The sequence below is a fragment of the Suncus etruscus genome, chromosome 4 (assembly GCF_024139225.1).
Source record: "Suncus etruscus isolate mSunEtr1 chromosome 4, mSunEtr1.pri.cur, whole genome shotgun sequence".
NCBI lineage: Eukaryota > Metazoa > Chordata > Mammalia > Eulipotyphla > Soricidae > Suncus > Suncus etruscus.
In genome coordinates, this window is record NC_064851.1 from 103148242 (window position 1) to 103166595 (window position 18354).

Below are 18354 nucleotides of genomic sequence, written 5' to 3' on the forward strand. Positions count from 1 at the left end.
AGAGATAGAACCAAAAGACAGCTGTGTGCAAGGCAAGGGCCCTCCCAGTGTACTTTCACTCGGACCCCACTATCTGCCTGTTTTGCAGGTACTAATGTACATTTTAGCAAAACCTATACCACGAGTTTATTTCTCTTATATTTATTTTATTCTCTTGTGAGGCAAGAGCATTTGAGTTTCCTCAATAGCTCCCATCCCTCGTCCTGCTGTTACTTTTGGGCCACACCCTGTGACTCTCAGGGCTTACTCATGGCTCCGTACTCAGGAATCACTCCTGGCAGGCTCAGGGGACCCTATGGGATGCCGGGGATCGACCTGGGTTGGTCACATGCAAGGCAAGCTCCTTCCTCGCTGTACTATCATTCCAGCCCCATGCATTCCCTGTTAGTGTTAGTGTTATGGTTATGGTCAAGGTTAGGGTAAGAGTTAAGTTTAGGGTTAGGGATAGCGTTTGGGTTAGGGTTAGGTAAAGCATTAAGATTAAGGTTAGGTTTAGGGTTAATGGTTAGGGTTAGTGTTAGTGTTAAGTTTAGTGTTTGTGTTAGGGTTAGGGTTTGGATGAGGGTGAGGGTTAGGGTTATGTATAGGTTTTGGTTAGGGTTAGGGTTTGGGTTAGGATTAGGGTTTGGTGAAGGGTTAGGGTTAGGATTTACCATATTTTCCGGCGTATAAGATGACTTTTGTAACAAAAAAAAAAGTCAACCGAAAATCGGGGGTAGTCTTATATGCCGAGTATATCCCGAAAAATGTTTCAATATGCCGCTAAACGAAAATTGTCTGAATATTGCCACAAAACGGATTTTCCAACTCATCCTGCACCAATCACTGGAAGGCTCCTCGAACCGCCTCTCTAACTCAGCCAATCCAAGCAGGCTTTTTATGCATGTTTATACAGTGTTCTGTACCCAAATCTACACTGTCAAAAACCTGCTCAGATTGGCCAGAGTCAGAGAGGACATCTATTACAGTATAACCTTTGGACCTTTGCTTGTTGTGATTGGCTCACTGTGGAAGATACAGTTGCAGCACAGGAACATTCTGTCTTACACAGCAAATATAGGCCTAAACCTATGTTTTAACTGTAAAATTAGGGGGTCGTCTTATACGCCCGGTCATCTTATATGCTGGAAAATATGGTAGGTTTGGTAAACTGGAGAGATAGCACAGCAGTAGGGCATTTGCCTTGCACAGCCAACACAGAATGTACCCTAGTTTGAATCCTGGCATCACATATGGTTCCTCGAGCCTGCCGGGAATAACTTCTGAGTACAGAGCCAAGAGTAACACCTGAGCCTCCCTCACCCTGGATTGACCCAAAAACAAAACAAAACAAAACAAAAAAAGGATTTAGGTTTGGATTAGTATTTTTAGGTTTTTATTTTTTGGGGGGGGGTCACATCCGGCAGCACTCAGGGGTTACTCGTGGCTCCATGCTCAGAAATCGCTCCTGGCAGGCTGAGGGGACCATATGGGATGCTGGGATTCGAACCAATGACCTTCTGCATGAAAGGCAAACACCTTACCTCCTTGCTATCTCTCCGGCCCCTTGGACTAGTATTTGGATTAGGTCCAGAGACAACAGAACCATCTTTCTTACCCACCCCACCTCGCCACCCCCATTCTGCTACATTCTGTGCCTATTACAAGAGATACTTACTGACCCTGGGTAAGTCTTCTCGCTCTCTCCATAGCTTCAAGCCTTTCTTTGAAGAATGGTGGGAGCGGTTGTGGCCTGAATGTGGTGCTGCCCTGCTGCTCACCCTGCTGAGGAGCTTGGAAGGCACTGGGTAGCTAGCGCTTTTCTCCCAGATGGAAAAAGCAGGACATCCTGGGCTGCGGTGAGATAAGACCAGGGTCTATCAGATGAGTAGACATGCTTATGCTCTTTCTCCAAAACTCAGTGCTGCTGCAGAGGGTGAGCACTGGCAGGGCTGCTTTAAGTGGGGACTTTGGAACTGGGTTCCAGGAGCGGAGATTTCCGCTGTGCCTGAATCCCTTTTCCTGACATTACCTATAAGTGAAAACCTAACTTTGAAGGATCCACCTGTGATGGGTAGCATCTGGGGTTTCACTGGAGAAGCCTGACTCCCAGAGGACTGGAGTGATAGGGCCCCACACTTCAGCAGGATAGACAGGAGCTGTTCCCACACTCGAGGGTCTGCTGGGAGGAGCAGGAAAAAAAAAAAGCACAGGAATATAGCAGCAGCCCACCTACAGGGACTGAATATGTCAGCACCACAACAAACACAGGCCTGAACTTTGTGAGCAGAGTCGTGGTTCAGCTCTCAAGTATTTTGGGTGAATCCCTCCTCCCAGGAAAGGGGAAGGAAGGAAGGCTCTGAGTTCTTGCAAAAGAGGCAGAAAGAGCCTAACTTCCTGACAGTGGCTAGAGAGGAAGAGCTAACTTGTCCTGTTTGCTCCATAAAGGTTGATACTTGCTTAATCTGCCTCATGGCGCTTAGGTTCTGCTTTGAACATTTTTGTTGTTGTTTCTTTTTGTTTTGGGGCCACACCTGGAGGTGCTCAGTAGTTACTCCTGGCTCTATGCTCAGAAATCGCTCCTGGCGGCTCAGGGGACCAAATGGGATGTCAGGATTTGAACCACTGACCTTCTGCATGCAAGGCAAAAACGCCTTATCTCCATGCTATCTCTCCTGCCCCCCTGAACATTTTTTAAATTGGGGTCAGGGATAGGATCTCAGGGACGATTTTTAGGGTATCTGGGAGACCAGGCTGTTTGCAGTTCTGTGAAACAAGGGCCAGAGTGAGGACACAGTGGTGAGGGTGCTGGCCTTGTACACAGCAGACCTGGGTTTGATTCCTAGCATCCCCACTGGTCCCCTGAGCCCCTTGAATCAGGAGTAATTCCTGAGCACAGAGCCAGGAGTAATCTCCTAAGCATCCCCAGGTATTGCCCCAAAACCAAATAAATAAATAAACTAAAATCATATCCCCAACTTTACATGGACTCTTTAAAACTCACTTGGGAGGGGCCGGGCAGTGGCGCTGGAGGTAAGGTGCCTGCTTTGCCTGCGCTAGCCTAGGACGGACCGCGGTTCGATCCCCCGGTGTCCCATATGGTCCCCCAAGAAGCCAGGAGCAACTTCTGAGCGCATAGCCAGGAGTAACCCCTGAGCGTCACAGGGTGTGGCCCAAAAAACAAACAAACAAAAAAAAACTCACTTGGGAGTCAGACAGACATGGGGCTCCGAGTCCCTCTGTCCCAACCTTAGCATGACCTCTGCTTGCTAAGTGTGATGCAGGGGTTCTGCTCTCTGGGGTCCCTGGACCCCAACAGAGTTTGGGGATTACATGCCTACAAGCCCCTGGGTCAGGTGTGAGGCCCGATGAGTTGTGTGAGACTGTGGGGAGGAGATTCCTGTTTGCCAGCAAAAGGTCCTGTTGAGGAACCTGGGCACCTCCTGCCCCTTGAAGAAGCTGGAGTCCCCCCATGATGTCAGGTCCCCACAGCACTCTAGCAGCCTGCAGGATCTGCTTCATGTCTGGGAGGTGGGTCCAGACAGCCCTGCTCCATTTTTGGAATGGCGATGAGTGCTTTATCAGTGCCCCTAAAGTTCCCTAATGGTCCTGAGGAACCTAAATGATCCACCCCTGTGCCTCCTGCCCTCCCCTAAGTGACATCTGGGAATGGACTCAGCTGGGGATGCAGACAGGATGCTGGAGAGCTTAAGGCAACTACAGAGGATGGGGCCGGAGAGATAGCATGGAGGTAAGGCGTTTGCCTTTCATGCAGGAGGACATCGGTTTGAATCCCAGCGTCCATATGGTCCCCCGTGCCTGCAAGGAGCAATTTCTGCCCATGGACCCAGGAATAACCCTTGAGCACTGCTGGGTGTGACCCAAAAACCAAACACACACACACACACACACACACACACACACACCACACACACACAAAGGCAACTACGAAGGGCTTAGGGCTCGCTCTCTTCCTCTTTTCTTCCTTCCTTTTCTTCCCTCTTTCTTTCCCTTCTTCCTCCCTCCCTCCTCCTTCCCTTCCTTTCTTCCTTTCTTCTTCCCTTTCTTGTTTTCTTTTTTTGTTTGGGTCACACCTGGCTGCGCTCAGGGGTTACTCCTGGCTCTATGCTCAGAAATCGCTCCTGGCAGGCTCGGGGAACCCTATGGGATACCGGGATTTGAACCACTGACCGTCTGCATGGAAGGCAAATGCTTTACCTTCATGCTATCTCTCCGTCCCCCTTCCTCCCTTTCTTCCTCTTTTCCTTCCTTCCTTCCTGCCTTCCCTCTTTCCTCCCTCCTTTCTCCTCTCTTCCTTCCTCCGTCCCTTCCTTCCCTTCTTCCCTTCCCTTCCTTCCTCCCTTCCTTCCCTCTTTCCCCCTATCTTTTCTCCCTCCTTCCTTCCTCCCTCCTTTTCTTCCTTCCTTTTCCCTTCCATTCCTTCCTCCCTCCCTCTCTCCCTTCCTCCCTCTCCCTTCCTGAAGTCCTTCCTTCCTTCCTTCCTTCCTTCCTTCCTTCCTTCCTTCCTTCCTTCCTTCCTTCCTTCCTTCCTTCCTTCCTTCCTTCCTTCCTTCCTTCCTTCCTGGTTTTGGGTCATACCCAGTAGTGCTCAGGACTTACTCCTGGCTCTATGTTTAGGGGGCACTTTGGCAGGGCTCTGGGGACCCTCTGTGGTAGGAGTGGCAAATGTTCTGCCCATTGCACTAACTTTCCCTCTTTGTATTTTCTGTCCAGAAAGAAGATCTTAGCCCTGGTAAGGCTCAGGGGACCTACAGAGATCTTGGGGTCTGGACAGGGTGGTATTTTTCACATTGCTTTATCTCTGCAGGCTTAGATATTTCTTAGAAATCCAGTAAAGCTTGCACCTTTGGAAATTTAGAAGGAACTTCCCTTTCCTAGTAGAGGGTGAAATTCGGAAGCTCTGGCCTCTGACTAGCCTCATCTGACCTCTGGAACCTTTGCTACTTTAGAATATTAGTCCAAGGAGTGAATTCGGGGCCTGGGAGTTAGCGCAGAGGGCTGAGTACTTGGTCTGAGGCAGGAGGCCTGCACCCACCACCTGGGGCATTGCTGGGTATGACACCCAAACCAACAGATATGATAATTCAAGACCCTTCTCTTGCCCCCCCTTTCTCACCAAACAGCTTCTATTTTCCTTTCTGTTTTTGGGCCACACCCAGTGGCACTTAGGGGTTAGTCCTAGCTCTGTGCTCAGAAATCGCTCCTGAAAGGCTCCAGGGACCATATGAGATGCCATGGATTAAACCTGAGTCAGTCCCGGGTCAGCTAAGTGCAAGGCAAACACCTTATCCATGTGCTATCTCTCTGGCCCCAGCTTCTATTTTTCTATTTGATCTTATTTATTTGGGGCCCAATGACAGCAGTGCTCAGGGGCTACTCTTGACTCAGTGCTCTAAGGTCCACTCCTGACCATGCCCAGGTGTCCTTGTGGCACCAAACCCAGATCTGCTGGATGCAAAGCACATGCTCCTCTGGTGCTCCCACGTATCTGAAACATGAATGAGTCCTTGCCTGTGAGCCTTATTCTGCACGTGGGCCAGAACCAGTAGCAAGAAGACAAAGATTCGGCTATTGAGGGTTCCTTGGGTGTGTGTGTGTGTGACTATGTGTGTATGAATGTGTGCATGTGTCTCTGTGTGTGCATGTATAGTTTGTCTGCCTATGGTATGCATGTCTGTGTACATGTGCATATGTGTGCCTATGTGTCTGTGTGTTTCTGAGCATGCATCTATGCAGACATCTATGGTGTGTCTGTCTGTGTATGCTTATGTGTACTTATGGTTCTGTGTGTCTATGCATGTGTGTCTGTGTGCACATGCACATGTGTGTGTGAGTATGTGTTGTGGGAGCTCAAAGACTGGCATGTACCTTGCATGCACTCACCCAGTGTTCCCTTCTTGGCACTATGGGACCTTATGGCATGCTGGGAGTGGAACTTGGTTTGACCCTGTGCAAGGCAAATAATACCCTTGCCCTCTGTATCCCAGGTCCTCTTGTCTTTGTTCTTTCTACTTTCTCTGCCCTGGGGCTGTCTCTCTCAGCCTTTACCCCCCCCCCCAACCCCCATCACTGGTTTAGGAACAATGTGGGAAAACACTCTGAACTCTGCCTTTGGGGTGACTTTCAGACCACACCTCCTCCTTCCCAAAGTGTTCCCAAGGGTCCTGAGAGACATGCAACTTCAAGACAACTTTAAGAAATTTAAGAATGGGCCAAAGAGATAGCATGGAGGTAAGGCGTTTGCCTTTCATGCAGAAGGTCTGTGGTTCAAAACCCGGCATCCCATATGCTCCCCCGTGCCTGCCAGGAGCGATTTCTGAGCGAGGAGCCAGGAGTGACTCCTGAGAACTGCTGGGTGTGACCCCAACCCTCCCCCAAAAAAAAGAAATGTAAGAACTTAAATTTAATTTTAAGAACTTTAATTTTCCCAGATTCCAGGAATGAAACGAAAAGTTCTCAGCACTTTGGGCCTTTTGGACGACATGTTGTTTTGTTTGTTTGTTTGTTTTGGGTCACATTGGCACCACTCAGGAGTCACTCTTGGTAGGCTCCAGGGACCATAAGGGATGCCAGGATTCGAACCACTGAACCACCGTCCTTCTGCATGCAAGGCAAATGCAGGTAGGCCTCCATGCTATCTCTCCAGCCCCCAGACATGTTGTTTTGGGTCTTTGTTCTGGGCCACAGCTGTATGCACAGATGGATCCTGCTCACAAGCAAAGTGGGCAGGGCCAAGAGCCCATTGGGGGGGGGCAGGATCTGTCCCATCAGAACAGGGACCCTTGGCATGGCCAAGGGTGACTCCTGAGCTCCAAGTTGGGTGTTGTTCCCCCAACCACCACCAGGTGTGGTCCCAGAGCAAACAGCCAGGAAACAGGGTGACACCATAGAAGACAGGGGCTCAGCATAATTGAAGGGGGTGGAGGAGATGCCAAGGACCAGGAAGTCATGAGGGCCCTGGGAGGGGCCACAGATTCACCACAAGGAGAGCCAGGGCAGGCACTGTGGGGAAGCAGAGCCAGTTTTGTTGGGTATGAAATTCAGCTGGGGTGGATGAGAGTGTGCCCAGGCTGGAACTAGAACGGGTCGCATGCAAATCCACAGCCTAAATCCTAATGTGAATGTGACAGTTCAGGCCCAGCTTGGGGAGTTTTTATCCAGACATGGGTGGGCACTGCGGGTGTGGACCAAATTTAAAAAAAATAAAGAATGGAGCCAGAAAGATAGCATGCAAGGTGTTTGCCTTGCATGCAGAAGAACGGTGGTTCGAATCCCAGCATCCCATATGGTCCCCAGAGCCTGCCAGGAGCAATTTCTGAGCCAGGAGTAACCCCTGAGCACTGCTGGGTGTGACCCAAAAACCAAAAAAAAAAAAAAAAAGAGCAAAACAGAAAAACAGAGGGTTGGTGATAGCACAGCAGGGTGGGGATTTACCTTGCATGTGATCATGTGATCGACCTGGGTTCTATCGCCGGCTTCCAATATGGTGCCCTGAGCCTGCCAGGAGCAACCCTCGAGCACCTCCAAGTATGGCCCAACCTCTCCCCCTACAAAAAAAGAAAAGAGAGGGCTGGAGAGAACAGCAAAGAGGGTACTTGCCTTGCACACCGTTGACTAGGTTCAGTCCTCAAAATCTATCTATTTCTCCAAGCATAGCCAGGAGTAATTCCTGAGCACAGAGCCAGGAGCATCACTGGATATGCCCTACCCGCAATGTAAAGTTGACATCTTTTTAGGGGTCCAACCTCTGCTGCGTGCTGTGTTTCTTTCTGGTGGTGCTCAGGGGATCATATGTGGTGCCTGTGATTAAAGCCTCCTGCAAGGCAGGCACTTGACCTCCAGGACTTTCTCTCCTCCTGAAATCTGTTTTCCAAGGAGTCCATTGCAAAATAGGGCAGGGGAGGTAGAGAAACCTCCTTATCAGGTCACAGAATTCGGGAATTCGGGGTTCCTCCGAACCAGCCCCAGGGCCTGCAGGTACTCTGCGCTGTCAATATTGGCCTGATAAATAGTCCAAGGGCAGCCAGGGAAATCTGCCCCACCCACCTCTCAGGCTTCCCAGCTACACAGCCCCCAGCTGCTGCCTCTGCGGGTGTGGACTTGCGCTTGGTCCTCCCTCACTGCAGGAAGAACTGGAGAGAGAGAGGCCTGCTGGACTCTGGCTCTCTGTCTTCCCTACTCACACTTTGATTCCTGCACAAACCAAGAGATGGAGAGAAGGTATAAGAAGAGAGGCCAAGGGGCAGCTCTTGGTGCTCCCCAGACTTCCTCTACAAAAGAGCTTTCGAGGAAGTCCTTCCTCACCCCTTCTGCAAATCCCAAGGGTCTTTTCTTCTCTGCAACCTGGATTCTTTTTCTTTCTTTTCTTTCTTTTCTTTTCCTCTTTTTGTTTTGGTTTTGGTTTTGGGCTACACCCAGTGCGTACTCAAGGATTAGTTCTGGCTCTCAGAAATAGTCCTAAAAGGCTTCGGGGGACTATGTGGGATGCTATGAATCAAACCTAGGTCTGTCCCATGTCGTCACGTTCAAGGCAAATGCCCTACACTGTGCTATGGCTCCAGCCCCTGGATTCTCTTTTGGGGTTGTTTTGTTTTGTTTTGTTTTGTTTTGAGCCACATCCGTCGATGCTCAGGGTTGACTCCTGGCCCTACACTCAGGAATAACTCTTTGGCATTGCTCAGGGATGCTGAAGATCAAATCTGGGTCAGCCAGACACAAGGCAAACAACTCTCCTGCTATGCTATATAGCCCTAGCCCCTGAGCTTTCTTTTTGGGGCCCATCTGGCCTGTGTTTAAAAATTCAAGTGGAGGGGATGGAGAGATAGCATGAAGGTAGGGCATTTGCCTTGCATGCAAAGGACAGTTGTTCGAATCCTGACGTCCCATATGGTCCCCTGAGCCTGCCAGGAGCGATTTCTGAGCTGGGTGTGACCAAAAAAAAAATACCTAAATAAATAAATAAAATTCAAGTGGAGGGGCCAGAGCGATAGCACAGCGGTAGGGTGTTTGCCTTGTGGACAGCCAACCCTGGACAAACCCTAGTTTGATTCCTGGCATCCCATATGATCCCCCAGCTTGCCTTGAGCAATTTCTGAATGCAGAGCAAGGAGTAACCTCTGAATGCCGCCAGGTGTGACCCAAAACCCCCAAAAAATAAAAAGTAAAAATTCAAGTGGAATAAAATGTGGCTGAAGGTTTGCATAAGTGTGAAGGCACTTACTCACTTGGTCCCCAGCACCCCACACAGTCTCCTGAGCACCGCCAGAAGAATGTTAGCAACAGCCAGGACTTTGGCCCTGGAGCTCTGCTGATTGTGGTCCAATACCTCACCCCACCCTACTACCCAATAAAAGATTAAAAACGAAATAGAACAAGTTATAAGGAATCTAGGAAGCCGGGGTGGAGGAAGGGCCGGAACCAGGACCGTGGCCCCTGCAAACCCTGCTTGGTTGGTCAGAAGCGAGACGCCTTTGGGCATTGGGCAACCCTGGTCTGGGACACAGAGGCAAAGGCCAGCTGTGCTCTATGGAGGCGGTTTTCGACAGGGTCAGACACTCCCTTAACCAGGCGGGGAAGGGACTGTGGGCGGCCACCCTCTGCCTTCCTGTTTCCAGAACTTTCTGGCTGCCACCAAGCAGCTGAGAATTCTGAGTCAGTTCTGCAAGTCAGTTCAGAGTGTTGTGTTGACTCGGTGCTGAGACCTTGAAAGCTACTATATTTTCAGCAGCCACCGTGGTATCCCTGAAACCTCAGAGGAAGTGGCCTGAGAGAGAAATTCCCTTCTAAATAGCTCTCCAGCTCACTGTTTTTTCTTTAACCTTTAATGCGTGTTCCACTTCAGTGGATAACCTTCACGTGGGGGTAATTTTCTGTCTCCTGAGCATTTTTTTAGCTAATTTTTTTTTGAAGGAGATTTTTTTTGGATTTGTTTCTAACACCAGGCCTGGTGGTGCTCAGTGGAGTGTGGGGGGCTGGGGAAAAACACTAGGACCCCCTCCAAGGCATGTGCTTAGCCCTTTGCTTTTTTGCCGTTTTTATTTTATTTTTGGGCCACACCTAGCAGTGCTCAGGGCTGACTCCTGGCTCTGTGCTCAGATTGTTCCTGGCAGGCTCAGAGGACTATGTGGGTGCCAAGGATTGAAACTGGGTCAGTTGCATGCAAAGCAAACGACTATCCTATCGCTCTAGTACCTGCTTTTCGTTGGCTTGTTTTTTTGATCACACCTAGGGGAGCTCAGGGGTTACTCTTGGCTCTGTGCTCAGGAATCCATCCCAATGCATTGGGGGGAGGGCAGAGAGGATATTGGATTTAACAATGGGAGAGCCACATTCCCTACTCATTGTGCTATTGCTCCAGCCCCTTACTCTTTACAGTTAAAACCTTTTAATTTGGGGGCCCGGAGAGATAGCACAGCGGCGTTTGCCTTGCAAGCAGCCGATCCAGGACCAAAAGGTGGTTGGTTCGAATCCCGGTGTCCCATATGGTCCCCCGTGCCTGCCAGGAGCTATTTCTGAGCAGACAGCCAGGAGTAACCCCTGAGCACTGCCGGGTGTGGCCCAAAAACCAAAAAAAAAAAAAAAAAGAAAACCTTTTAATTTGGGGGCTAGAGTGACAGCACAGTGATAAATCCCTGGTTCAAATCCTGGCATCCCAAGCCTGCCAGGAGTGACTTCTTTTTTTGTTTTTTGGGTCACACCCGGCAGTGCTCCAGGGTTACTTCTGGCTCCATGCTCAGAAATCATTGCTGGCAGGCTCAGAGAACCATATGGAATGCCGGGATTCGAACCACCATCCTTCTGCATGCAAGGCAAACATGCCCTACCTCCATGCTATCTCTCCAGTCCCGAGAGTGACTTCTGAGCACAGAGCCTGAGCAATGTGGGGTGTGACCCCAATCCCCCCCCAATATAAAACAACCTTTTAATTTGGGATCTGAGAGATAACACAGCAGTGGGGCATTCGCCTTGCAAGCAGCCAACCTAGGCCAAAGATGGTTAGAATCCAATATCCTATATGGTCCCCCGTGCCTGCCAGGAGTGATTTCTGAGCACAGAATCAGGAGTAACCTCTGAGTACAGCTGGGTATGACCCAAAACCAAAACCAAACCTAACCAAACAAAAAAACCCTTTTAATTTAAAAGTTATGGGTAGGGCCCAAGTAGATAGCACAGAGGATAAGGCATTTACTTTGCATGTGGCTGATTCAGGTTCGATTCCTGGCATCTCATATGGTCTCCTGAGCCTGCCAGGAATGATTTCTGAGCACAAAGCCAGGAGTAACTCCTGAACACTTCCAGGTGAGTCCCCCAAACCAAAACAACAATAGAACCATAAAACCTGGTGGGGAAAGGGAACATTGCAGCATAGCAAACCTGGTGTTTGCCTTGTTTGTAACAGGCCTGAGAGTTCAGTTTACTTTGCACTTTGTGTTAAGCCACAGCCAAGTGTGAGCCAGGGTGACCCCCACCGATGTCAGCATGTTTCCCTCAGCCTGGGGTCCCCGATTCTACTTTTTCTATGGGTCCCATAGTTGAGGAACCTCATATAATTCACGTAGCATGTTCTTAAAGGTGACCCACATAGTGGTCCATGTCAGAATTATATTCTATTAAAAAATTCTTGGGTGGGGGTCTGGATCCTACCCAATGACACTTAAGGGCTACCCCTAGCTCTGTGTCCTGAGATCACTCCTGGCAGTGCTCGGGGGACCATATACAGTGGCAGGGACAAACCAGGCCTGGTTACACACAAGGCCAGTACGTTACTGGCTTTCTCATCTCCTGACTCAGCATATTCCTCTAACAGTGCCCTGACCTCTGACTCCTCTGCTCCTCATCAGGCTCAGGTGGCTCCAACACCACCTGCCAGGGACAGGGATGATGTCTGCAGCATTCGGAACTTGCTCATGTGTTAAGAACTTAAGCTCTGCCCTGTCATTTAAACACCTCAGCATGTGGGCTGGGTGGTGACTCAGTAGGCTGGCTGCAAGTCAGGCGTCAGGCGGGTGTAACCCTTTGGCCTCTCCTGCCCAACCCTCCCGGCACATCTAGGAGCTCCTCCAGAGTAGACCCCGGCTAGTGTGAGGGATCTGCTTGTAAATTTTATTTTATTTGGTTTGGGGGCTACATCCAGTAATGCTTACCCCTTATTCCTGGCTCTGTGCCCAGGAATCACTCCTGGCAGTGATCAGAGGATCACATGGATGCCCAAGATCGAATGAACCCCCTTTTGAACCCAAGTCTGCCATTTGCAAGGTGGTGAATGTCTTACCCACTGTGTTATTGTTCTGGTTGTTATCGTTCTGACTGTGTTATCGTTCTGGGGTCCCTGATTGTGAATTTTAAAGGAGCATAGATATATGGTGAACCCTTCTCCCAAAGAAATCTGAACACTGCAATATGTGAATCCATTAGAATCACAAGGGGACTGGAGAGATTGCGCAGTGGGTCAGGAGCTGAACCGGGTTCAATTCCTGGCCCACCACTAGTAGTAATCCCTGTATGTATAAAGCCAGAAGCAAGCCCTGAGCACTGCTGGATGCCCCCCCCCCAATAAATAAAAAGAAACAGAATAGAATTGCAAAGACAAATCTTCTGGTTTTCATCAATTCCCAGAAGAGCTGGGTCAGATGGAACTTGTTTTCCAGGCAGATTTGGCTCATAGCCCACCAGTTAGCTCTTGCTGTTAGTGATCAATAAAAAGAAAACAACTAATTTTAGAGAAGAGAGAGATACTTCAGGGGCCAGGCAATAGGTCTACCTGCCTTCATTCTGACACCACCAGGAGAGATTCCTGACCACAGCAAAGGCCAAGTCTAGAGCACTGCAGGGTGTGATCCCCCTGTCTGAAAAACAAAACCAAAAAACCCCAACCTAGTTTTACAGTAACTTCATTCATTTAGGCCATAAATGTTTACTGGGTCTCCGGACAAAGTGCACCAAGAAGTCAAGGCAGGGCTGGAAAATAGAACTACATTGAGGCAGCAAAGTTAACCAAGTGCTTCATGAGCCTGCTAGTTTTTAAGAGCTTTACAAGGTTCGACCTATTGGAGCCTCTGCAGCTATAAAGAACTCAAGACAATGGTCTCCATTCTGCATGTGAACATGTCAGACTGAGTGGTGATTCATGTTGGAAAGCGCTGAGAACCGGATTTGAATCCGGATTGGTTTCCTAGTCCTAGGGCTTGATAGGAAACGGGGTGGGGTCTGAGGACTGCCAGGATTGGTGACTATTTATGTGGCGTGGGGGTGCCCACCGGGCACTGAGCTCGGGGATCACTCCTGGCAGTGCTTCCGAGACTATATGCGGTGCTGGGAATCGAACCCGGGTCAGCTGTGTGCAAGTCATGAGCCTTCTCCTCTATGCTATGGCTCCTGGCCCCCCCGAAGCGATGGTTTTCGAGCCGTTTTGAAGGATTTCAGCCAAAGCTGCGGGGAGGCGGGTGCCAGCGCAGGAAAAGTTGAGGCCACAGACCCATGACCAAGGCTGGCAGGAAACGAGTGTTCGCGCCACTGGTCAACAGCTGGTTGGCAGGGGCGGCATCCACCGCGAGAGTAAGACCAGCCGAAGTCTTTGCACCAGCTGTGGGAGCCAGCCGGCTTTCGGAAGGTCCAGATGGACCCGCTCTGCCTCTCGGCCTCTTGTAAGCCCCGAAGGGTGGATGGATGGTGGTGATGGGAACTACAAGTTAGAAACTACAAGTCCCGTCATGCAGCGGGGCGCATAAGCCCCGCCCGGTCAATTACAGGATCGCCTGTGGCCCAGGCAGACGAAGGCTGAGTGAGAGCCTACCCGAGACTACGATTCCAACCAAGCTCGTGCAGGCCCCGCCCCGTCAGCAGCCCAGTGTCCCGGCCGACGAAGGCAGAGCTCTCGGGACTACATTTCCCGTCGTGCAGCGGGACACCCCGTCCCCGCCCCGTCAGCTGCTCAGCTGCCCATTGGCTCCTCCGGACCGAGTGATCCAGCCTGGGACTACAAGTCCCGCCGTGCAGCGGGGCACAGAGGCCCCGCCCCACCTCACTTGCTCACTCAGCCCGAGCTATCTGTTGGGCGGCCCCGGCGGACGGAGGAGCCCAGGACTACAAGTCCCACAGTGCCGCGGGGCGCACAGGTCCCGCCCCATACTCCGACTCCGCCCCGGCCGCCCGCCCGCCTGCCCGCCCGGCCGCCCCGTCAGCCTGTCGGCCGAGCCGCGGTGTCGGGGCAGGCGAGGCCGTCGGCAGCGCAGCATGGGGGAGTCCACGGTGCAGGTGGCCGTCCGCGTGCGGCCCATGAACCGCAGAGGTGAGCGCCCAGGCCGCCGCCGCCGCTTCTCGGGCGCAGGTGCCTCCTGACGGGCCCGCCCGTCCGCCCCGCCCCGCCCCTCCCCGCGCGGGACCCCTCAACTCCGCTCCGGCCCCGCCGACCCCCGCCAGCTGTCAGCGTCGCCCGGGCGCCCCCGACCTCGCCGAGCGGACCCCGGCTCCGACGCTGCCCCCGTGCGTCCCTAGGAGCGCTCGGGGGGCCGGGGGGGAGCGGGGCGCCCGGGGGTGGCCGAGGGGGCCGGGGGACCCGGGGAGATCGGGGCCCCAGGAGATAGGGGGATTGGGGCTGGCCGGGGGGGACCCGAGGAGATCGGGGGGATTGGGGCTGGCCGCGGGGGGCCCGGGAAGATCGGGGGGACGCCCCCAGACCTCAGACCCCTCCGCAGGGACCCTGGATCCGGCTCTTTTCCCGTGCGCCCCGGGAGTGCTCGGGTGGGGGACACACCGGGGGGCGCGGGGTTGGCCGCGGGGTCTCGCCCGCGCGCGCCCGGGACGGGCTGAGAAAGTTCGGAGCCCGGAGTTGCCCCGCCGCCGCCTCCCGGGTTCTTGTGAAATCGCGTCTCCCAGGCCCGGACCCTGTCAGAACCCACGTAGACGCGGCCCCAGGCTGCGGAGTGCTAGGGAGAACTGGGGGTGCGGGCCTGGTCGGGCAGGACAGTGAGTTCGGGGACCCGGTTCCGGGAGGAAATCCGGGTGCTCGGCGACGTTGGCTCGCGCGGTTCCGATCCGGTGGACACTTGGGCCGCGTCCCGCCCCGCTGGCCACACTGCGTGTGTGTGTGTGTGTGTGTGTGTGTGTGTGTGTGTGTGTGTGTGTGTGTGTGTGTGTGTGCATAGAGGATTGGACACGTTCGCACCTGCCCTGGACTGACAGGGGCTGCCTCCCTCCCGCTGGCCCCTCTGCTTGCAAGAGGCCTGGCAGGTTCCTTGCAAGTGGGGGCTTGGCCCTGCCCAAGGGTCTCTCTGTCCCTCCCCACCCCCAGGCCCCTGAGAGGGTCCCAGAGCATCCCTGCCTTCCATGTACACGTATGGGGGTCTTTGGAATTCACTTTTCAGGCTCATGACCGTGACTAGGGGGAAAAAAATCAATAAAGCAAAAGCCTTGAACGGAGCCAGCCAGAAGTTTCTCTGGGACTTGGGTCTGAAATGGTGGTTTCAGCACATTCCTCAGGGTCCCTTTGCAGAAAGAAACAGTTGCCCCAGGGCTGCAGCTTTATTTATTTCTCAGTTGCTTCTGATGGCCTTGTCATCATGGCCAGTATCTGAGTTTGGGTTTTTCTGGTTGGTTGTTGGGGGGGGGGGTGCACACCAGCTGGCTTACTCCTGGCTCTGCATGCAGGGATTACTCACTCTTGGTGGTGCTTGGGGACCATATGGGGTGCCAGGGATTGAACCCAGGTCTGTAGGGTGCAAGTGCATTGTGCAAGGCAAATGCCCAAGACACTTGAACTGTCTTTCCAGCCCCAGGTCAGAATTTGGAACTATGCAGAGAATAACCATGTTCGCTGATGCTTGGGGTGAATTCTTCTGAAGGTTCACACTCAGGACCCCATGAGCCTATGGACAGAAATGCACCCTTTGGGGGGTACTTGAAGCCCTGTGAGCCCTTTTACCTCACTTGCTTCCTTTACTTTTTCCTCCAGTTATTTCCACAGATGCTGTTTTCCTCTCTCTTTTGAGGTGAAGTCGGTATTTACCTGAGTCTAGAGGTTACAAGGGAATATGGTAGTGTGGACTTCTAAAGCTGTAATTAAAAAAAAAAAAAAAGAAACGACTGGGTTTTTAAAAGATTGCTTTAAAAACAAAACCAAAAGCCATATTTCTTTCCAGTAACTTTTTGAAAAGAATCCCATTACTTTAACCAATTAATTATTGCTTCTGGGAAATGAATGCACAAAAACATAGTGTGTAATTATGACAAATAATAGCCTTTTAATCATAATTATTTTTTTCTCGGCATCTGCGTGCTGGGAGCAACCTCACAAGTACCCCTTTATCAAGTGGGGTGAGATGAGACTGGCTGGCTTCACTGGGCAGGCTCAGATCTTGGAACTCCATTGGAGAGTGGAATTGGAAGGAAAGTCCGGAATTTTCAAGATGCCTGTAGTTCTTCATGGGGCTTCTGTGTTTAGGTGTGAAGATAATTATTTCTTTTTAAGGATTTTCCAGAGAAGAAAGAAAATGTCCCAGTTTCTATTGGGGACAAATTACATGTGGGTTTGGAAATTCAGTGATTGAAACATGAAGCGTTAGGCCCCAAAGCAAGAGATTATAAAAGGACATACTTGGGTCAAGGATATTTTTCTAGTTAACTATTTTAACACTATCCCAACAAAATAAAAAAGGAAACATGCTAGCAATTCACATGCTCATTGAAAAGTTTTCCATTCCAGTTTGTGCTGCCAGTCACGCCAGTGTAGAGTTGACATTTATTTATGTATTTTGTGGGGACACACCCAGAAGTGCTCAGGGTTTACTCCTGGCTCTGCACTCAGAAATCATTCCTGGCAGGCTTGGGGGACCCTGTGGAATGCTGGGGATCGAACTTGGGTTGGCCATATGCAAGGCAAATGCCCTCTCCACTGTGCTGTCCCTTGGACCCATCTTTGGCTTTTCTTCATCAACTGTATGAACCTACAGGCAGCTGAGGACAAGGATCCGCTACTTTTGTCATGAGATCTAGAGCTCCTCAGTCCTTTCATGTTCTCTCCTCTGAGAGAGAGAACATTGTCCATCCATTACTAACCAGTCTAGTTACTAAGTGAACCTCAAGTTTTACAAGCACAGTTGGTAATATATATATTTGTGGGTTTTGGGTCACACCTGGCAGTGTTCAGGGGATACTCCTGGCTCCATGCTCAGAAATTGCTCCTGGCAGGCACGGGGGACCATATGGGACGCTGGGATTCGAACTGATGACCTTCTTCATGAAAGGCAAATGCCTTACCTCCATGCTATCTCTCTGGCCCACAGTTAGTAATATTGGCTTGATCCCTGACCTGTTCTCCTTTGAGTTTGCTGTTTTTCTAACTTTGGGCAGTCAAAACTTACCTACTATTTCTGGAGCTCTTGCCCAGGTTGGTGCCTGGATTCGATGGACTCTTACACTAGGATTTCTCCTGTTAAAAATATGGCTAAGCTCAGCTACTCAAGCAGATAAATATATTTTCACAGTGTTTGGGAAATACCTTTGCTATCTCCCTGGCCTGAGGTGGTGAAACCAGAAATGACAACTGAAACTGAGTAGAAAGGACAACTGTAAGCCAGGTGCTGGGTTGTGAGGGCGTGCACAGGTGGGGTGTTAGTGCTGCAGTTAGTCTTTTACTGGTATTTTACGAGTATTTTACATATTTTATGGCCTCTGACTCATAACAGAGCCAGAGAACTACCCGGTAAAGCTTCAGTTAGTACAGACCAGTCTGTCTGTAGAGCCTCTCACCAGGATGGATGAAAGTCAGTCAGAACTCACCGCTCAGCTCTTCTCAGGGAGAACTGAGAAGAGTTGTGTTTAACTGCAGGACAGAATCTACTCTCCTGATTATGGCTGTGCAAAGACTGAAGCAGGAATGGGTCTGAGCTAGCCGGGAGTGTGTGGGGAGAAATAAGGGGGGTGTGATTGTAGTCAAAGGTAGGGGAACCTATCTCTGACTCCCCACTCGGAGCCCTATTCATGGGGACAGTCACTTCCAGAAGATAAGATGTGAACACCCCCTTGCTGATTGTGGGTTATTAAGTGCCAGGTGAGAGAGAGGGCAGTATAGGAATGCAGAGCTGCAGCCTGGTGATTAGAGAAGAGGGAGGGGAGAGAGCAAGAGAGGAGAGGGTGGAGGGGAGGAGAGGGGAGAGAGAGGAGAGAGAAAGGAGAAGGGGGAGAGAAAGAAGAAGGGGAGAGAGGAAGGGAGAGGGATAGAGAGAAGAGAGGGGGAGAGAGAGAAGAGAGAGACCAGGCAGGCCTGCAGGGGGAGGCTGGAGAGGGGTCTGGGCTGGGGTAGGGGACCTGGTTTGGGAGCAAAGCCCAGTGTAAGTTGGTTGAATGACACCTGCATGA

At 51.3% G+C, this 18354-nt stretch overlaps 1 protein-coding gene across 1 annotated transcript in view; it reads left to right on the forward strand.

Moving 5' to 3' along the window:
- Positions 1–14181: 14181 nt before the first annotated feature.
- The window catches only part of KIF13B (kinesin family member 13B), a 156290-nt gene continuing 152117 nt past the window's right edge, over positions 14182–18354 (forward strand). The window contains 1 exon segment of the mRNA XM_049771160.1: positions 14182–14287. Within this exon segment, the coding sequence (XP_049627117.1) occupies positions 14233–14287 (55 nt within the window). The 5' untranslated portion in view covers positions 14182–14232.